This window comes from Nerophis lumbriciformis, linkage group LG11 (genome assembly GCF_033978685.3).
Source record: "Nerophis lumbriciformis linkage group LG11, RoL_Nlum_v2.1, whole genome shotgun sequence".
NCBI classification, from domain to species: Eukaryota; Metazoa; Chordata; class Actinopteri; order Syngnathiformes; family Syngnathidae; genus Nerophis; species Nerophis lumbriciformis.
In genome coordinates this window covers 17,589,124-17,611,670 of record NC_084558.2, presented here as the reverse complement: position 1 = coordinate 17,611,670, position 22,547 = coordinate 17,589,124, and the positions used below count along the sequence as shown (strand labels likewise).

The window sequence follows — 22,547 nt, the reverse complement described above, 5'->3', positions numbered from 1 at the left end:
ATGTAAAAAGACTTGCAACTCGACTTAGACTTTAACATCAATGACTTGTGACTTCACTTGGACTTGAGCCTTTTGAATTGACATGACTTGACATGACTTGCTACTTTCCCCAAAACCCAAAGATGAAAAAGTTATTCGGGAGCGCTCCGTATTTTTCATTGTGTACTTGTCTATCAGCGTTGCGTGTGTCAGCTGGTGTGGTCTCAGTACAACAGCCAATCAAATTAGATCTACTTTGTTTTCATCACACAGCATTCATCCAATCAAATTGCAGGACAACCAACGAAGAAGACATGTCCAAACCACACGCCAGTGAACAAAAAATGATACCTAAAATAATTTTGTTTGGGTATAAAAATTACGAGGTGGTCAACACAAAACGGTTTGCAGTATGCAACACATGCGGTTCGAAAATTACTGATGGAGAGGCAACAACTTCCAACTTCGTCCGGCATTTGAAGTTGCACAAAGAACGGTAAGTTTTGAATGTAAGATAACGTTTATTGGCTAAGTAACGTGACTTTTATTTGCTGTGTAGTTAAATCAGTGAGGCTGTAAACTCACTGCTAACGTTATAACGTTATTGCAAACATGGGAATCTGTTGCAGTTCACTACCTTATTCATACTTTTTGTTCAGTGATTTTTTAAGCAGGGTTACGTTAGTCAATATATCACACGTAACGTTAGACGGCGGTCAGCAGCACCGCGTATTTTAGCCACCTAAAAAAAGACAAAAATAGTAAAATAAAGGTCAGTTAAAATGTATACTATATTATGAATATGTGTACCGTTTTAGCTAGCTTTCTGACATACTGTTGGTTGTTTACCTCAGTGGTCCCCAACCACCGGGCCACGGCCCGGTACTGGTCCGTGGATCGATTGGTATCGGGCCGCACAAGAAATAATTTTTTTCCCCTCTTTTTTTAATTAAATCAACATAAAAAACACAAGATACACTTACAAGTAGTGTACCAACCCAAAACAACTCTCTCCCCCTTTTGTTCTGGGCATTGAACATGAAGACTCTTCCTTCACTGTTCCGAGTGGCCATGAGAGTCTTGGCAGTGCCTGCCTCCAGTGCTCCAGTGGAGCGAGTTTTCAGCCATGGTGGCATCATACTACGCCCCCATCGTGCACAAATGACTGACAGACTCTTGGCTAATTTGGTCTTTTGCAAATGCAATGCAGCATAGGGCCCTGACATATAAAAAGTACAACTTTTTTGTTATGTTCACGTATATGTCATGTTTTTTCAATGTTAACACTTTTGTACAAATAAGTACATTTGCACTTTATTTTTCAATGTGTTTGTTCTGTAAAGGAATGAGTTCATGTTTAAAATGATTGGTTAATAGTGCTATTATAAAGTGCAATGTCAGCACAATTTTCTTTCCTGCAATTTAAAATGCACTTGTTTTAATAAATAAATACAGCGTTTGAAAAGCATACACAATCTGTGTTAATATATTAGTCTGTGGTTAAAAGGACTTGAAAGGACTCGAAACTCAAAATGCAGGACTTAGGACTTGACTTGAGACTTTCCAGTCTTGACTTTGGACTTGACTCGGGGCTTGCCTGTCTTGACTCGGGACTTGACTCGGACTTGAGGGCAAAGACTTGAGACTTACTTGTGACTTGCAAAACAATGACTTGGTCCCACCTCTGGACTGATTATGTCTTGCAAGCCTCAAACAGAATTTGGATGTAAATAATGTGGATAACATTCAAAGTTGCTTAGCTCATTTTGTATCTGGTATGTATGAATACATGTTACCTGTTTGTACTTTTTTGAAAACATATTGCAAATAAACAAAGACTAGCTTTTATTTAAGCATGACAAGATGACATTCGCAAATCTTCTTTGCTTTCCTCACCCCACCATAAACTGTAAACACTAACCAGACAACCTAAAAAGCTTTTAATGTCACTCCCTGTATAAACTTGGAGAAAAGATTAGGCATGAGAATCTGACTTGAAATTATAGGAATAAATCAAATAAATAATATAAGATAATTATGTTGTTTTTTGTTTTTTTTATAGTTTTTTACTGCTGTGATTACACTGCTACCACAGAGAAATTAGCGTGTGCTTACTGTATGCAATAGAATGATTTCACTAGTAAACATCTCATATTGCTTTCCGCAACTGGCGTCTCTTACCCACATAACACTCCTTTAGGGGGGTTAAGTTGATCCTTGTATAGTTGTGCTAGTGTTTGTGGCGTTTCAGCAGCTTTTGACAGACTTATCCCAGATTTTTGACTTATTACATTATCATGCCATTCACTTTCAATGCCATGTTTACAAACGGTTCCCTCCTCGATGGCTCCACATCTGGGTCCTAAACACTTAATACGTTTCCATCCACCAGCTTCAAATTAAATGTTCTGGAGCCACAAATTGTTGAACTTGCACTTATCCATCTTATGCATGTAATTTGGCTTTACTGTGGGCTTTTGTTAAATTTTCTCTGCTGCTATGCTAAGCTGTAACAACACACCGCTGTGCGCGTACAGCATACTAGGTGGTGCGCGATTAATTCTGACCGGGCAGCCCAGGTAGCCTACTTTAGCTCCGATATAGCGTTATAGTTATAGCGTCCTCAGAAATCAAAATATTTATAAGCAAGACTGAATTTTATGCATGTTTTAAATTTCAATTAAGACCTTCCGAAATTGTTTTAAATAACTTTTTATGAGATTATAGGACAATTTTAGACATTTTAAGGCCTTAAATTCAAATTGTTGGATTTAACACTTTTTACTCTGCTACCGTAGGCTATTGTTTCTGAATACTGTGTTGTTTGTTTTCTGCCTCATCAGTAATGCAACATAATCCATGTTTGTGAAAAGTCTGTATGATACATTCACCCTTTGCCATTGGGTTGTGTCTGGAAACATACGTGAGACCAACGTTTAACAACGCAACTATCGGATGGGACACGCGTCAATGATCCAATTTGGAAAAGACAACGTTTGTTTTCTTTTTGATATAGACAGGCAAAAGAAAAAAGAGCCCAAACAAAGCCAAACATCATGTGTGACAGCATCCTGAAAGTAAACGAACATTTGTTGCATCTGCTTTACGTCACTGCCGGCAAACGGCGAAGGTTGATGACGTGGCAAAACTTGAGCGAAGTCCAAATGCTTAGGAGCGCATTGTCAATACTTCGCCATGGCACTAGATGCAAAAGCCACGGGGGAGTGTGTATATATTTTTAGGTTGTCTCTCTCATCTCTCTGTCATTTGTCTTTTCGCCCATATTTCTCAATTGTATCTGTTACTTGATTCTATTCTCCATATATGTCACTTCTTCCGTACCATTTGTTTAACCTCTGTGCTCCTTCTTCTGTCGCTATATGTTTAGCATCTAGGATGCACAGATTTAATTGGCTGAGTTGTATCACTTAGCATGGCTTTATCAGTGTTTTTCCTGATCTTATCAACCAATAAATACCATAAAGTCTATAAAAGCTGCGCAGGTCAAAATAGAAGCACCCGTCAAAACTCTGAATACTTACATTTATTGACAATAGGTCCATATATGACAGGGATGTGTGCAGACTCAGACAGCTGTGCGCCAATTAGCAACTACTGCTTTAAAATGACACATACTGTGCATAATTACTAGGGGTCCAAAAATGTATTGGTATAAACCGCTAACCGATTTTAACTTTAGAGATATGAATACATAAAATGTAACCCTTTCTCACGCCACATTTCTCAGGTTTGTATTTCACACTTTACTACTCTATATTTATATTTTCATAATAATAAACATGTTTTCTTGTGGCCTGCCGTAGTTCAAGTAATTCTGATTGACTTACCAAAAGAACAAATCACAGACCAATCCATAAATTATAGTGTCTAAATCTAGCCAACCACGGAAGGCACCATGCAATATAAACCAGTGAGAAGCAAAGTAAGACGGGTCTTTGCGTCTTTATTTTTCACACACTTCAGCGCAGTGTTGTCAACATGGCGACTTTCTCAATAAATCTAGAATCTTTCCAACTCCTCTTCATGACTTTATTTCTCAAAAGCGACCAGCGACATATCTTGCAATTTTTTTTAATGTTTAGAGACATGAAAGCGCATAACACTGTGATGTCCTTAACGTACAAGCGGTGTTGCTGTGGGCCTTTCATCACAGGCCTACAGTCTACTGAATGTCTGCTCTGAGACAGCTTGTACTTCGTTTAAGTGCAATCACAATGAAGTCTATTCTATTCTCATCAGAGCAGAGAGGAGACCCACACCCACTCTGTGCAAATATGCCGCTGTATCTGCCTTGGTTGAGATGTAAATGTTTCTTAATTTTCACGCTTCAAATATAAACAAACCTATCGTTAATGTGAATGAGCCAGCCAATAGATTTCGTGAATATCACAACCTTTCAGTCTTTTGATAAAATTTGATACTCTAACATTTAACAATATATAATAGATAAAAATACAACTAAACCAAGAATCAACAGAAGAACATTAATTTACAGTTCTAATCATAATTAGCATTTTTTATACACACATCTTTGTTTTAAAGTTGAAGTTAAAGTACCCATGATTCTCACACACACACGAGGAATGGCATTTTTTTTTTCTCGATCACCCCCTGGGAGGTGAGGGGTGCAGTGAGCAGCAGCGGTGGCCGCATCCGGGAATAATTTTTGGTGATTTAACCCCCAATTCCAACCCTTGATGCTGAGTGTCAAGCAGGGAGGTAATGGGTCCCATTTTTATAGTCTTTGGTATGACTAGGTTTGAACTCACGACCTACTGATCTCAGGGCGGACACTTTAACCACAAGGCCACTAAGCAGATTAAGTTTATGGATTGCAATGCCTTGAAGTTCATAGTTATATTTGCTTATAATACAGGAACACCTGTTTTGTATGTGTCTATTTAAAAAAATAAACACATGACATTGTTCTGACATGATATAAAATACATTTAATTTTTTTTTCACCAAGCAAAGCTTACATCTGCATCTAATCATATTGCATCGAATTGTAATGTAAAGTATTGTTTGTGAATCATATCGTAACCTATGTATTGAGATTCATATCGAGATGCACACCCCTAGTACGTACCTATGTATCCGTATTTATGTTTCCCCTTGGTGCTACGACCCACGTCACAGATGGCTCTGATGTTTGCCTCCTGAAAGCCGGTCTCATTGTTGAGAACGGTGATACAATCCCTGTCTACCACAAAAGCCAGAGCTGGAAGAGCATCATTGTCTGATGCGTAGGTGTTGTCATCAGCATTCTGAAAAATGCAAAGTTAGAATGTGTTATGGTTGGAAACACAACATTTAAACTACAAAACATTGTATGGACTACAGTACGGTACAAAAGCAGGTCCTCTGCCTACTTGTATTAAGCTCAGGGTTTCCCCTTAATGTAATTGAATGTGGCATTTTTATTACCGCCACACCTTGAAAATATGTTGGGGTTTTTTTTACTTGAAAAAAAATTTAAGTAAAATACTATATTGTAGTCCCTAGAGGAAATCACAAAGTCTGATGCTCTTTTTAACTTTTATTACCAATCATATGACAACAAATGGCATAATTGCAACAGGTTTTACCTCCCGTGTAAACACATTTTGTCTCGTGAGTCCGCCCTTCCCCGGACAGACAACAACACTTTCTCATTCTTCGCCAATCACCTTTCAGGCACGAACAGCGTATTTGCAAACATGGAAAAAACTTATATCAAATCCAAACCACATGAACATAAAACATTAACATTAGCTGGTTATTACAGTATGAATTGACTTATATATATATATACAGCCTATTATTTGCCCACTATTGACAAGTGATGTACCGAAAAGTTGATCACCGAAAAAAGACTTTGATCACGAAAAACCGCGCTACCGAAACTGGATGTACACAAAACGCATGCCATTGTGACTGCCTTGAGCATTGTCAGCATGTATGAAATCATGTGGACATAATATTAATATACAGTGCAGATATACCCGCGGACAGCCATCTACAAAATGTGCAAATATTAAGAGGCCAGTGGTGGCTTCTAAGAAGAAAAAGTCCAACTCAAGCAACAACGCCAAGCGACACATCTTTAGTCTTAGAAAACTTTATCGGAAACTGTAAGAGAAAGTGTCAGCGCAACGCATCTCTATAAGGTGTTTTTTGAACATCTTCAAGTAAGGCAGCCAAACCCAGGAACAAATTAGGAAAGTGAATTACTTTTGTCGCAATAGTAATACATCAGCTAGCATTCTTTTGGATTATAGATTCCATAAAATGTATGTATACTACAAAATGGAATGAAATTTGGAATTATCAAGTGTTGTTATGTCCTTAACAGTTGTACAATATGGCTTCTATTTATAAAATTTAATATTACCGGTAAATGGCCTTGTAGCATTAATATTTACATAATTGTATTCTTTTGTGTGTTAATACTGATCACCTTGCCTGAATTTACCTAGAGCCGAAAAAACTTTATTCTATTTTATTGTAATCTATGGCAATGACAAATGTATTTACATGCAGGAGTGTCTCAATGCAAATATACTCAAATCAGATTTTTTTTTTTTACAATAAGTGTGTTAATAGTGCACCTGAATGAGTTCCAGAACAAAATGTGTGTCTTTGCTGTAGAGCTCTGTTGAGAGGCGATCCAAACTTCTGCCAACCATGTTCTGGTGGACCTGCATCAGCTTCTGACCTTCAGCTGTCAGTTCAACACCAATTCCAAACTCGTTTTTCCTTTTGTAACCAGGATTGAGAGAATTAATGAATTGATAACCTTTACTTCACAAAGAATAAACTGTCCAAACAATAAATAAAAATTAAAAAAAGAGCACAAACCTTATTTCCTCAATTATGGCTCTTTTGAAATCTAATGTTTCTGATTGACTGATTGCCATGTCCACTTCATTAGAATCCAGAAGTTCTGGCTGATTGTCACCTTGGGTAAATTCAATCAGCTCCTCTTTATCCGATCCTTCCTCTGATGACTTGTTTTGCTCTGTAGTCCCTGATGGAAATTGATTATAATATTTCTTATGTTTACTTTTAAAAGCAACAGATCAACACAGAATATCATATATTGCTTGGCATTCACCTTGAGGGCTCTGGTTGACATGAGAGGAGGGATGGCTGTTCTTGTCTGTTGTGTTGTTTTCCAAATGCGCATCTTCGCTCATGTTCAGACTCGACAGACTACTGCTCTCAGAGTCTAAATTAGACTGAAGGGACACATAAATAAATATTACCTCTGACAGAGCCAGAATGGTGAAACATGACAATGATAATAACATAACAAAATAGTGTTAGATATTAAAGGGGCTGTTTGCAACATTTACACAGTAGCCTAGAGGGCGCCAACTTTCCAATGTATTTTACACAGTACATCCCGCCCTCTTACGGCTTCTCATACCTAATGATGCAATTACGTACGTTCTTAGCTAATAATAGCAATTAGGATAGCTAGCGTAAGCTGTCATTGAATGTATATTCTATCATAACAACAAAATGACTGCAAATTGTTTGTTGCTTCTCTTGGATTGCTTCTGTATGTGTTGACGTGACCGGGTGAGTGACGGCCGTCAACATCAATCATTTTATTCGGGCAGGCAACATATTTTATTACATAAACTTTGTAATTGTGAAAAACAGACAATTATCAATGTCAAATGTGTTCTGTTAAACCACTAATGGTAACATAAGCTCACCGGTGGTGTTCTTGTCATATTGTTTGCTTTGAAAAATATTACTGTGAAGGAGTTGCAAACAGCATCTTTAACAACGTTTTGACCAATTCAATATGACAAATGTCATCACAATATTAAACTAGTAAAGCTTAAGGTCACACAAAGTTATCCAATTTATGAGACTTGTTTTATTCCACTAGCATGAACATTATATATCCCTAAATTATGACGCATCATATTAGTTTACAATAGTGTTTCCCAACCATTTCAAGCCCATGGATCTGCCCATTTAAGTCAAGCCTCTGAAGGACGAGTAAGTACTCCAGACATAATTGTAATCCAATGTTATGGGAAGCGATGTAACCATATTTTAAGTACCTACTGGAATAACTTTGGTTGAATCTTGCTTTCTTCTCACTATTATTCTCATTGGCCTGGGACGTTTTTAGCCCCAGTGAAGAACCTTGTTAACTTTTACCATGAGGTAAATCGAAAATGAGGTAATGTATGTTATTAATAATTGAAGTAAACTAATTTTTACTTAATACAGAAATAAAAAGTATGTCTACGATTGCTGTATTCCTTCTGAACCACTCATGGTTGGAGACCCTTGGTTTACAGGCAGTATTTTCTTTTTCGGTTTTCATTACCTGTGTTTGTGCAATAGCCTGCTCAAAAGACCCAGGATATAAGCTGTCATTGTTGCACTGTGAGGGTGTCAGCCTTTTTTGGTAGTCCTTCACCCACTCTGTGATGCCCAAGAGGATGCCCAGTCGATGCAAACAGTTGATGTGCTTTGAGTTTGACTGGGCCACAGTAATCAGAACCTGTTTTGACTTGGTCTGACCCAAGACTCTGGACAAAGGCTCCAAAAACACCTAAAGGACACATGAATACATAGATGCCATTTGATCAAATGCTTTGTATTGAGTTTGCATGCATTTTTAATGAGCACTACGGCAAAGACCATGTTAATGTCGAATTTGGTGGAGGTTTTATCATAATTAGTTTTTTTGTTTTCAAGCACTATTTAAAACAACATACATTATTGTACAAATATAATGTTCTGCTGCTATGATGTTATGCTATATATCCAACTTGTTCAACTAACAGAGTTGCTCCTACACACTGGAGATGCTAAGTATTGTGGAATAAATAAGTATTTGACCCCCTGCTGCTTTTAGGAGCTTTACAAAGACATGAACATAATGTTGGATAGCTTTATTTGCTGAGGGAAATGTAAAAAATATCCAGAATAAAATATTATACAAAAATTATGAATACATATACTGTGTATACAGTATATATATACTGTATCATTTTAGAAATCTTAGTTGGTTATAAAAGCAGAACATAAAAATAACCAGTGTATTCAACCCAGTAGAATGTTTTAGAATATATTAGTTTTGTTTTGTGGTAAGTCATGAAATCTGTTTAATCTTACATTATGCATATGCTTTTATTGCATAGCCTTTGGTCCAATGATAAAAATACCAGTTGTTCCCTTATCATTATATTACAGAGTCACCTCCTAAACGACTGATAATAAAATAATTAGTGCTGTCAACGGTATTGCATGTGATTAATAAAAAAAAAATATTGCATTATCAAAAATTAATGAAGATTAATCAGTGTTTCTCTTGACCGCGGGAAGACAGCGCACATTGCACATGAAGTGATGATGTCACACGCTAGTGGGATGATAGTTATATTTTCTCGAGTCTGCGCTCAATTTCGCTTCAAAACAAACTCTGACAGAACTTTAGATAAATCTGAGGTAATTATTTGGTATTGCAGCGGCAAACTTTCTTATAATGGGCGCACATCAAGTTTAAAATACTATCTTAAAGTGAAACATGAACATGAGGATGGCGCCGCTCGCATGAATAAGATATGATCGGATAAGATGGACTTTTATCCATCCCACATTTTTTATATTTTTATATATTTGCACATTGTTTTTCTAGCATGCACACATCGCACTGTATGGAATGGCCTCAATCTCGTTACCTTGCGTAATGACAATAAAGCTGATTCTGATTCTGATTCTGATGCAGTGCAGGTTTTTACATACAGTAGCAGAAGTAATGAACAACTAAAAATGTGTAATAAATACTACATATTGCACACTAATACACATCAATAAAAGATAAAATTAAACAAAAAACATTAACATCTGTGTTGCACACCAAGAAAAAAGTAATCACATAAGTATGCAGAAGGAGCTACTTAGGGCATCCACAGCAAAGGACAACAAAATGTTGGCTGAGCTTACCTATGTTTACCACCGATAAGTTAAACAATGCCTTTGGAGGTACAAACAAAATAAAAACAAAACAAAAAAGAGATCAGGGCTTCTACGAAGATAAATAAGCTTTGTTAGAGCCATTTACTCTTTCTATACGTCAAAGTCATGATGTCACTAAAGGGGTTGGCTCAAGGCCAAGTGCCAGTCTACTTAGGGAGGGGCTGGGATCTTGCTCAGGTGTTGCTGAGTGGAGGCGCAACAGTTTTTGACTGTGCCAGGCTTTGATTTGTTTGCTCCCGTTTATTTTTCGGTTTTGTTACAAAGTAAGTTTGATTTATGTGGCTGTATGTTAATAAATATTTTTGTTAAACATGGACACAATTCTGGACATCAATTATTAGCCAGCCGCACACGTCTAAACTAGCTTCAGTTTTATTCGGCAACCAGTAGCAGTAATAGTTTAGGACTTTACCGCTACACTTAGTCAAAAACTGCCTCATCGGAACGCGAGTTGTTTATTGGGAAGCAACAAGCTACGAGGCTCGTTTTGGAAGAGGAACGCACAGGCCGCTGTCAGCGTTTGTTTGGTGATCGGCGGCGGAGGAAACGGATCGGCGAAGCGGCGGAGACCTTCTGCAATCAAGCTCTGCATCGACAGCTACGAGTCCCACTGGAGAGCTACAGGGTCGCTCATTGGGGACAGCAGCCAGCAGCAGCAGCAGCAGATCATCCCACCGAGCCAAGCAGCGCGCGTGCGTGCTGTGCGTGGAGGAGGACGCGGAGCAGCGTTGAGCCCGTCCTACACTTGTGTGGTATGTTTTAGCGGCGCGCCGACATAAACAAAAGCAAAACGGCCATTATTAAAATGTGTGCACACAAATATTGAAAAAATCCAATGCATTGGTGACTATTTGACTTGACTTGCGCGCGGGTTGAAAAACTTTGACTTTTCCAAATGGAGGAGGAGGGAGCACAAATGTGCGCTGACAAACATAAACAGCCACAGGAGGACAATGTGGCTGAACGTGACAATGTTGGGCATGGGGTTGAAGGGAAAAAACGTGTGGTAAAAATGACACCCAAAGCTCTAGGTCACAAAATTGAAAGTTTGCAGGGGGAAAGAAAATCAAAGTTGCAAAGACTATCAACGCTGAAAGAGGGGGTCATTGCCCTGTTAAATGACGAAACACATTCACATGAGCTAAGGGAGGAATTTAGCAGGTTTATGGTTTTTTAGCTGAGATAGGCTCCAGCGCCCCCCGCAACCCCAAAGGGAATAAGCGGTAGAAAATGGATGGATGGATGGATCATGAAACCAGAAAAGTGCACAAAACTTTGTTGTCTCTGTTGCCAGATGATGAGTGTACTAAACATGAGATATGGTACAAAGCAAAAATTTTTAATTTTGATGGTTTTATTGACAAGGTTGACAGGTTGATGTATTCTCAAAATGATGATGATGACAATGATGATGATGATGAAGTTATAAATGATGGTTCTGCTGTTGATGGTGTTGAAAATGAAAGTGTACAACCCCACGACAGCATTTCAAATGTGCAATCCAATGTCTTATCAAAGCTCAATAATTCCGTATCCTCAAACAAAAGCAAAAGGTCTTCCACTTCTTCTGCTCGCATAATAGCAGAGGCAGATAAGGCAGCACTTATTGCCCGTGCTATTGCTCTAAAAGACATTCATGCATTGGAGGTGCAGGCAGCAGCTCTAAAGAGGGAACAGGAGGAACAAACAGAAGCCTTAAGGAGGAAAAGGGAGCAAATGGAGTTGGATGCTCAAATAGCAGCCCACAATGCTAAATTGTCTGTCCTCCAGGAAGCCAGTGTTTCTGGCAGGAGCAAAAGGTCTGATGAAATGGAGTCCTATTATAGGCAAGGGACAAAATTGAGAAAAGTGCCTGTACAACAACTTCATCAGTCTGTTAAAGCTGCTCCTTCAGAGCTTCACACAGCCAAGAAGGCCCCAAACAAGGTTCATTCACACCCTCAACCAAACAAACCACTTCGCTCATCAACTTTGGATCCTGTGGAAAACCAATCAAGGCAACATTTACCTCAAGCAGCTCAATCATTTCAAGGCAATAACACAATACCTGGTGAATTCCACACTGTATTACAAAGGCAAAATGAAATGATGGCACTCCTGGTTCAAGCACAAACCTCCCAATTACTTCCACAAAGACATATTCCGTTTTTTGAAGGTGACCCATTGCAGTTTCAGGCTTTTATAAAAGCATTTGAGCATTGTGTGGAGGCAAAAACCAATGATTGTGGTGACTGCTTATATTATCTGGAGCAGTTTACCGAAGGACAGCCGAGAGATTTGGTGCGCAGTTGCCTCTATATGCCTACAGAGAGAGGCTATGCTACAGCAAAACGCCTACTAAGGGAACACTTCGGAAATCCTTCAAAAATAACAGCAGCCTACCTGGACAAAATCATTGTTTGGCCAAACATCAAGTCTGAGGAAATTAAAAATCTCCAAGCTTTTGCACTCTTCTTGCGAGAATGCTCCAATACGATGGAAGAGCTGCAATACTTGGACGAGCTCAATATTCCAGCTAGCATGAAGATGCTCATACAAAAGCTTCCGTATAAATTAAGGGACCAGTGGAGAGGAAAAGCAGCTGACATTGTTGACACACAAAAGCGACGTGCTTGTTTCATAGACATTGTGAAATTTATTGAACAGCAGGTCAGAATTGCTTCAGATCCTGTCTTTGGTGACATTCAGGACATTCCTCAAAATAAAACAATAACCAAACCCAAGCCTATGCATCAAAGAAAATCACAGTTCAGAAGAAGCAGTTTCGCAACTCAGGTGGCAGTTGCCACTGAACCTAAATCGGATCCACACCTGGATAAGTTTGTTAACAGAGGCATCTACTTCTCCAAGACAAACTCTATTTCCTGTGTGTATTGTAAAAGAGAACATGCATTGGAGCACTGTCCAATACTGGGAAAGAAGGCGCACAGGGAAAAGCTTGACTTTTTAAAAGAAAAAGGCCTGTGTTTTGGTTGCCTGTGCACAGGGCACCTGAGCAAGAGTTGCGACAGGCGCATCACTTGCTCTTACTGCAACAAGACACATCCCGAAGTGTTACATATTCACAGGAGGCATCTGGAAAGTGGAGGAAATAGCCATCTGCCAAAAATAGAAGCAAAGATTTGCACTACATCTTCAACTTGTGGCCATACAGGGGCTGGCAACTATGGAATTTTACCTATCCTGCCCGTTCAAGTGAAGTGCTCAAAGGGCAGCAAGATAGTCCAGACATACGCTTTCCTAGATCCAGGAAGCACAGGGACCTTCTGTTCTGAACAGCTACTGAACAGGCTGAATACAGAAGGCCGAAGAACAAAAATCAACTTGCGCACCATGGGGCACAGTAAGGCGAACCCTAGCAGTGTTGTAAATGGCCTGAAAATCTCTAATCTTGCTGGCAGTAAGTTTTTTGAGCTTCCTGATGTGTTCACTCAAAGGCAGATGCCTGTGGGTACTAACCATCTGATCAGTGAAGCAGAACTAGATAAGTGGCCTTACCTCAAAGGCATCAAAATCCCTCGACTAACTGCCAACGTGGATCTGTTAATTGGTACCAACGCCTCCAAGTTAATGGAACCATGGGAGGTGATTAACAGCCACGGAGACGGACCCTATGCTGTCAGAACCCTACTGGGGTGGGTAATTAATGGGCCAATACAAGGCAACAACCAGCATAATGGGAGCCCCATAGTTACCGTTAACCACACCATCGTTAACAGGTTGGAGGAACCGCTTATCAACCAGAGCATTGGCGGAACACAATCAGCCCAAAAGTCCTATGAGTGGACTCAAAGCTTCCGCATTGAAAAAGAGGAGCAAGAAAAGCTTTGCAGTGGGAGAAAAAAACTTGCTTTGGAAAAAGAGAGGCAGGAGAGAACATGGTTTGGCCAAAAAGCAGGAAGAGCGAGAGCAAGCTCTGGCCAGAGAGAGAGAGCTCTAGAGCTAGAAAGACAAAGAGGCTTGGAGCAAACACTTCTCCAGCAGCAACACGAGGAGAAGGAAAAGAGAGAAATGGAAAAAGCAAGACTCAAAGTTTGGAAGTAGAAAGAAAAAAAAGGATCTGTACTCAAAGAGAAGATGGAGGCAGAGTCTATATCGCTGACCTTTTTTGGAAAAGGTGGATTCGCGAGTATTTACCTTTGCTACAAGAGCGACAAACGTGGACAAATGAAAAAGGATGCTTCAGCACCAAGAGGAAGTTGGATATTTAGAAGAATACTGGTAACCTATCCTGATAGGAAAGGCCTTGTACGCTCAGTCTGCAAACCAAAACGAGCATAATCGAAAGACCAATAACAAAGATATGCCTTCTATGTGAAGGTATGGACTAAAATAATTGCATTATTGCAAAAGGGAACATGAAAACCAAAGAAAAAAGGTTTTATTTTGGTATTATGGCTCTATTTGTATGTATTTATTTTTAATTCAATTGCTCTGTTCATCACGCCAGTAGCAATTAGGGGCTGGTGTGTTAGAGCCATTTACTCTTTCTATCCGTCAAAGTCATGACGTCACTAAAGGGGTTGGCTCAAGGCCAAGTGCCAGTCTACTTAGGGAGGGGCTGGGATCTTGCTCAGGTGTTGCTGAGTGGAGGCGCAACAGTTTTTGACTGTGCCAGGCTTTGATTTGTTTGCTCCCGTTTATTTTTCGGTTTTGTTACAAAGTAAGTTTGATTTATGTGGCTGTATGTTAATAAATATTTTTGTTAAACATGGACACAATTCTGGACATCAATTATTAGCCAGCCGCACACGTCTAAACTAGCTTCAGTTTTATTCGGCAACCAGTAGCAGTAATAGTTTAGGACTTTACCGCTACAAGCTTGTTTAGTAAAGCAAGTGGTTAAACTAAGGAAGAGTAAATGCAGATGTAATAGGGTGCAATATGTAAAGTTGTTTATGCGTGTGTTTACTCCATCTATTAATATACTGTACATCTGTACCACGTTTGCTATATTATTACGGGTACTTCGGCTTCTTCCCACCTCCAAAGACATGGACCTGGGGATAGGTAGTTTGGCAACACTAAAATGGCCCTAGTGTGTGAATGTGAGTTTGAATGTTGTCTGTCTATCTGTGTTGGCCCTGCGATGAGGTGGTGACTTGTCCAGGGTGTACACCGCCTTCCACCCAAATGCAGCTGAGATAGGCTCCAGCACCCTCCGGGATCCCGAACGGGACAAGCGGTAGAAAATGGATGGATGGATTACAAAAACTTTCAAAATGCGCACTTAATTCTTACTATACTTACTGTCACCAAGTTTGAGAAAATCAATGACTTGCAGTCCAGTAAAACATTTAAAAAAATACCATTCTCATTACAAAACTGCATTTGTATCCAAATAATGGGGTATTTTCTCAAGCAATTTTTTATGCAAGCAAATAATAACCTCCAAGAGTGTGATTAATCTTATTAAAATATTACCTTGACAGCCCTAAAAAAATTATACCTAAATAATATGTTAAAAGAGACTCAATTTGTCTTTGATTCTCGTTAAAAAGCACAAGTAAGTGTACAAAACCAGGTCTTGAAACCAGCCATTTTCTATTCAGGATTCTTATAACCTGGTCGATACCCTCACTAATTAAAGCCACCGAGTGGCATCACCAATTATTTATTTTCTGAGGGTGTGGGGAAGGAGGCATCTATTGGAACAGAGCTGTTATTAGTTAGAATTTTAAACAAATTGTCAAATTTAAAATGGAAAAAAAAATCACCTTGTGGTTAATTGAGATACAGCATCAATTAATAAAGAAGCCTCTATTTAGGGCTATATAGTATTAACAACCACACCCATAATTAATTTTTGGCGATACAATTCATCAATAGTTGAAAATATTTTTGGTCAAGACGATTTAAAAAGTGAATATAATCTGTAACAATACATAATATTGCTAAACTTTTAATCTAAATAAATGTGTTTTCCTGAAATGTCAGTATGTACACGTACAAGTATACGACTTTAATGTATACAACTTAATCAAACAACTATCTGTTGGTAAAATAATTAACCTTAATTATAATCTTTTAATACTTTGGACTGTTCATCAGACCAAATTTACAGCAAAATAAAAACTATGGAGCATCTTCCATTGCACCTACCTGCTGCAAAAGAGCTTGACAGATTCTGTTTGGGATTTGAACCAAACAATCCAAAAGGAAATTAGCCACTGTGCTGTAACATGACAGGTCCTCTTCAGCTCGGGACAGATCTACAAGAGCCAAAACCTTATTAAAGCAACCTACCAGACTCCATTGAAAAATAGATCACACAAATTGAAGGTCAAATCTTGTTTTGTTAGTATTACCTTCTTTAGCAACAGCTTCAGCCAGAGAGCTCTGAATGTGATTGGCTAAGAGTGCTGTGGGTGCATTTATGATCCCATCGGCCACAATAATGGACACCAGGTGGCCAGCTGTGCCAACAGGGTCAAGGGTCATGGCAGCATTGGCAAAATCCTTGTCTCCTGTAAGTGTGGTGATTCTGAGCCACAAACATGGTGATACCTCTAGTGCCGCCAGACCTGAATTACCTGTGTTGTCAATTAAAACAGAAAAAACACAAGTATTGTGTACATTTATCAGTAGTTGTCTTTTTTTTTAGCATTTCTAACAACCTACTTTTCCCCAGTGCATAATTATATTTTAAATATTTTGTGATAATGACTGCAGTAATAGGCAAGCTAATTGGAAAATGTAGTAAAATAAGCTACAAGTTACTCTTGATTAAATGTAGCTAAGCTACAGGCAAATTATCCCCGGAGAATTGTAGCAAGCTACACTACAAAAGTAGCTTGCTACATTTAACGGCATTTCTATCTATGGGCCCACATGTATAATATCAATGTTAATGTAACTGAGAGTGTACAAATGGTATTTGGTCCATTACTATTAACAGTCTGTAATTTAGCTGGGAACACCCCACAACTACCTCTAGAGGTCCCCGCACCCCACTGTATGTATTTATTTAGTTTGCCTTTTCTTTGGCTCACCTCTATAATGCTATTAATTTTCTCTACCAACAGTACAGAAACAGCATCTATCTATATCTTGACAAAATAAAAACAATGACTTGTGTGTTGTTTGGGAACAGTTCATAATGGTTATGTGCAGTAAAACTTTTCATGAACTCAATTCACCTTAAAGTGTGTTCCTAAATTTGTGGTCTACGTCTTTGATGAAGAGAGCAGTTATGATTTTGTTTTACAGAGTAAATAACTAAAAACTAAGGTTCTAGGCATTGTTTTCTCTAAATGCATACCTTTGTCTAAATATGGCTAAGGACACGCATTATTGTGGGTTTCTAGCATGTCATCTTCATCACTAAAGGCAAAAATCTAATCTGTTGGAGAGAATTCCTCTGCCCATTTCAAGTATGTTTTTTTATGAGTCGTCTCCTTGAAGCATCCCTCTGTCTCTGACGAGCTTGTCGTCATGTGACACTAATGCGTGACTGTTAGGATTTTGCTTACTAGTTTCAATGACCCGCCTTATTTTGCCTTCGATTGGCCAGTCCATAATGTTTCGCCCTAACATTAGCCAATTGTGACTCATCATACAAACACCAGCCAATCAGCATGGATTTTCTCCGTATATATGGATGTTCTCATTCATCTAAGTCATTGTAATTTCTCCATATTTATTTTGGCCTGGATTTGCAGTTAATTTTCTTTCTTTCAATCAATCAATGTTTATTTATATAGCCCTAAATCACAAGTGTCTCAAAGGGCTTCTTTGTAGCTTGAAGCTCTGATGTAAGCTCCCTAGCTTCATGGGTCGAAAAGTAGCTAAGCTACAGGAAAAGTTACTTGTTCAAAAAGCAGCTACACTACCGCTAAGCTACTAGAAAATTTAGTTAAGCTACGTAGCTTAGCTAGATGTAGCTTGTTACTGTCCATACCTGAATGACTGAATGACCTACCAGCATTTCTCTCAATAAATGTTTTCAGGGACCCATGAAAGGGTTTAAAGATGAGATCCCATTGACTCCATTCACTTAAATCCTCTAACAAAGGACAAGAATGCAAGCTGGCCAATGCTTGGGTTTTGGACATCTCCCCAAGGGGCCCCACGGCTTCACCGCCACTTTCAGCACTGGCGATACAAAGGACACAGATTAGTAGGACTAACTCACTAGGAGCAGCTAACAGACAGTAGTAGTGACAGTCAGAGTACAGTGGGTTTGTCTTCAGACATTTGCATCAATGCAGCTGCCTTACCTTAAAAGGCCATGCTTGGCAAATAAGGCCGGCTCAAAGAAGACCTGGCTGAGGCCTCCTCCTGCTAGGTCTTTCTGTCGTTGGACAAGTCTGGCCAATGTCTGCAGCGTGCCGTAGCCTAATTCCCGACTGTCTTGCACCCCGTAGTGGGAACGCAGTGCAAACTCAATATGAGACATCTAGAAATTGCGCAGATAACAATTCACAAAAAGGACAGATAGGAGTGTTGTTCGGTATGTTCGTAGACTCACTTCATCTTGACCACCAGAAGTATTTTGACCACACTGTTTGATGAACTCAAATATGTCTTGTCTGGTGGGTCTGAAACCACTTCCTGCAGGTTCGATGCCACAGCTTCCCAGAATCACTGCTGAACCAAGCATGTCCTGCAGAAGCTGTTCTCGATACAATACAGTACCGTATATAATTGGTGTTTAAGTGCTACCCCAAATCAACATTTGATATTGAAATGCTTACACGTGTACATTTGTACTCTACCTGAATGTGCTTAACCAAGAAGGCCAAGAAGCTGCCTTTCCCCAAGGAATAAAAGTCTTTGACCTGAAAGTGCTTGGTCAACTTCCTCTCAAGGGAGGCAATGTCAGCTAATTGAATGGTTGAGGTCATTGACGATAGGCACTCTTTAAGGAACTGCTTCACTGTGGCTAATAGGCGGACACGAAATAAGAAGGAATTAATTGCGTCAATATATGAAAGCATACATCCTGTCCCATCATAAACCTTCACATTATTCATATTGAGTTAATACCTTCACTGGGAAGTTCTGCGCTAGATATGGCTTCCATTTGGTTCGTTTGTTTCGAGGTTTTGGAAACCTTCTCCTTAGCTTCCTGGTCTGGTGGGATTGCCAGCGAGCCACCACAGATTGCCAGCTGAAACATAGCTGTTGCCAGCTTGTTGCCTGCCACATGGGTTAAGAAATTCTGGACATGCTGAAATAAAAAAAAATAAAAAAATTAAATATCAAAATTAAATATCAAAATATGTAAAGCTGCAGTCAGAGGTTATCATACTTTCACCATGGGAATGAGGGTACTAATGATGTTATGCGCATACAGACTTTTTCTGGTTGTTTTTAACCTGTGTTAAAGTTAAAGGTAAATTGTTTGATCCTTGAGCAAAACAGTATTTAATACTTAATGAAGAAACACTTGCTGTCAGCACAGAGGTCGGGTGTTTCCTGTAGTTGGTCAGAGGACATTTCAAATGGAATAACTCTTTTTTTACAGAAACTCAAAGCCTTATAGATGTGAGGCTGTCACTTGGCAACTCAAAAGATTCAGTTTCTGACAAAAATGTACAGGATTAAACTGTGCAGACTTACCTGGCAACTTTAGGATCTTAGCCCCACTTAACATCTAAAGCACGGAATGATTGATTAAGGTAAATGCACTCAATCGTGCCCACACTGCACTATTCGTTTCTTTTGGTATGATTAAAAGAGGCGGTCTATCCATGAACACATACATGCACAGTGTAGTAAGAGTCACAAAATAACTCCAAAGTAAGAATGGAATCGACCATTAGTCAGAGAAATTGAGGTAGAAGTGATGGGACAAGCAAATAAGCCATGGCAAGAATGCACGGTATGAGCGCAGGGCAGTGGGGGCCAGGAAAGCAGGAGACCCAGACTCAGCATCAGTGTTTTGGCTGAGGTGAGGAGGTTATCATCCAAGATTCTATGACACATGGCTTTGTTCAGCCATGCAGTGTGGTCTTTTTGTAACCTTAGCAGAGAAACTGCAAAGCAGAATGTTTCTACCTCTATGTTTGACAGTGGAGATGGTTTTCCTGGGGTCTCACTCAGCCTTGTGCGATTTTAATTTATGCAAAAGAGCTTAATTTTAATTTCGTCTGACCACATCACAATTTCTGAAACCTTTTTAGAGTCATTTAGGTGTTAATTGAAAAACTTTAGTTTTGCCTGAACATTTGCCTTCTTGATCAAGGGGTTCTTTCAAGCGCTGCAGTATATCACTCTTTTACAGCAAAGTGTGTTACCAATGTTCTACTGAGTAAATATGGTCCCAAATCCCTTGGGATCATTTACAAGTTCCTCCCAGGGTAAAGCTGAATCAGATGTGATTGTATTGTCACTGTGATCTAAACACTTACATTAATTCCTTACGTATTGTTTTTACAGCTGAAATGGACCAAACGGACATGTCGTACTCTCATTTACTGCGTATTCTCTCCGCCTGCCATGTTGAAGTTTTTAGCTCTTTCCATATGGAGTCTAATGACAGATCTAAGTTAGAACTGTAAGCTAATTTGTACAAACCCCGTTTCCATATGAGTTGGGAAATTGTGTTAGATGTAAATATAAACGGAATACAATGATTTGCAAATCCTTTTCAACCCATATTCAGTTGAATATGCTACAAAGACAACATATTTGATGTTCAAACTGATAACATAATTTTTTTTGCAAATAATCATTAACTTTAGAATTTGATGCCAGCAACACGTGACAAAGAAGTTGGGAAAGGTGGCAATAAATACTGATAAAGTTGAGGAATGCTCATCAAACACTTATTTGGAACGTCCCACAGGTTAACAGGCAAATTGGGAACAGGTGGGTGCCATGATTGGGTATAAAAGTAGATTCCATGAAATGCTCAGTCATTCACAAACAAGGATGAGGCGAGGGTCACCACTTTGTCAACAAATGCGTGAGCAAATTGTTGAACATTTTAAGAAAAACCTTTCTCAACCAGCTATTGCAAGGAATTTAGGGATTTCACCATCTACGGTCCGTAATATCATCAAAGGGTTCAGAGAATCTGGAGAAATCACTGCACGTAAGCAGCTAAGCCCGTGACCTTCGATCCCTCAGGCTGTACTGCATCAACAAGCGACATCAGTGTGTAAAGGATATCACCACATGGGCTCAGGAACACTTCAGAAACCCACTGTCAGTAACTATAGTTGGTCGCTACATCTGTAAGTGCAAGTTAAAACTCTCCTATGCAAGGCGAAAACAGTTTATCAACAACACCCAGAAACGCTGTCGGCTTCGCTGGGCCTGAGCTCATCTAAGATGGACTGATACAAAGTGGAAAAGTGTTCTGTGGTCATGCCTTGAGCACTAATACACCCCCATACCATCACAGATGCTGGCTTTTGAACTTAGCGCCTAGAACATTCCGGATGGTTGCTTTCCTCTTTGTTTTGGAGGACACAACGTCCACAGTTTCCAAAAACAATTTGAAATGTGGACTCGTCAGACCACAGAAGACTTTTCCACTTTGCATCAGTCCATCTTAGATGAGCTCGGGCCCAGCGAAGCCGGCGGCGTTTCTGGGTGTTGTTGATAAATGGCTTTCGCTTTGCATAGTAGAGTTTTAACTTGCACTTACAGATGTAGCGACAAACTGTAGTTACTGACAGTGGTTTTCTGAAGTGTTCCTGAGACCATGTGGTGATATCCTTTACACACTGATGTCGCTTTTTGATGCAGTACCGCCTGAGGGATTGAAGGTCACAGGCATTGCCGCTTACGTGTAGGGATTTTCCCCATTCTCTGAACCTTTTAATGATATTACGGACCGTAGATGGTGAAATCTCTAAATTTCTTGCAATAGCTCGTTGAGATTTTGTTCTTAAACTGTTCGACAATTTGCTCACACATTTGTTCACAAAGTGGTGACTGAACATTTCATGGAAGCTGCTTTTATACCCAATCATGGCACCCACCTGTTCCCAATTAGCCTGTTCACCTGTGGGATGTTCCAAATAAGTGTTTGATGAGCATTCCTCAACTTTCTCAGTCTTTTTGCGACTTGTGCCGGCTTTTTTGAAACATGTTGCAGGCATCAAATTCCAAATGAGCTATTATTTGCAAAAAATAACAACGTTTTCCAGTTCGAATGTTAAGTATCTTGTCTTTGCAGTCTATTCAATTGAATATAGGTTGAAAAGGATTAGCAAATCATTGTATTCTGTTTTTATTTACGATTTACACAACGTGCCATCTTCACTGGTTTTGGGTTTTGTATATTGTTTGCATTAACGCTGTGATTGGGCAGTCAAAGGATAGAGCTGGACATTTGACAGGCGATTGTAAAGATGGACCCGGTTGCGTGATTGGCCCTAGGAAAAAGGACTCAGCCCGGTGATAGGCTAGGCAAAGATGGACTCGCGGAGATGATTAGCTGTCCCGTTTTGCTGGCAGTCTTATTTATGTGGCGCCATTTCTACCATACATAGATAATCCACTGACATCACCAGTGGGATGTCACAAATGGGGCAAATTCCAAACAGCTCCTTTGGAGGAAGCAATAAGGAAGGCAATATTGTTTTATAAATATCTCT

The 22,547-nt window shown here is 39.4% G+C and overlaps 1 protein-coding gene across 5 annotated transcripts in view; it reads right to left on the bottom strand.

The window, feature by feature from the left end:
- The window catches only part of LOC133610675 (uncharacterized), a 114,253-nt gene that overhangs the window by 49,664 nt on the left and 42,042 nt on the right, over window positions 1–22,547 (bottom strand). For all 5 annotated transcript variants that reach the window (XM_061967179.2, XM_061967178.2, XM_072914084.1 and 2 more), the window contains 12 exons: window positions 18,982–19,165; window positions 18,711–18,877; window positions 18,464–18,607; window positions 18,213–18,391; window positions 17,915–18,087; window positions 16,302–16,526; window positions 16,096–16,205; window positions 8,336–8,563; window positions 7,097–7,220; window positions 6,841–7,009; window positions 6,591–6,738; window positions 5,090–5,267 (listed from right to left, as the gene is read on the bottom strand). In XM_061967179.2, coding sequence (XP_061823163.1) covers window positions 5,090–5,267; window positions 6,591–6,738; window positions 6,841–7,009; window positions 7,097–7,220; window positions 8,336–8,563; window positions 16,096–16,205; window positions 16,302–16,526; window positions 17,915–18,087; window positions 18,213–18,391; window positions 18,464–18,607; window positions 18,711–18,877; window positions 18,982–19,165 — 2,029 coding nt within the window. The remainder of the gene's footprint in view (window positions 1–5,089; window positions 5,268–6,590; window positions 6,739–6,840; window positions 7,010–7,096; window positions 7,221–8,335; window positions 8,564–16,095; window positions 16,206–16,301; window positions 16,527–17,914; window positions 18,088–18,212; window positions 18,392–18,463; window positions 18,608–18,710; window positions 18,878–18,981; window positions 19,166–22,547) is intronic.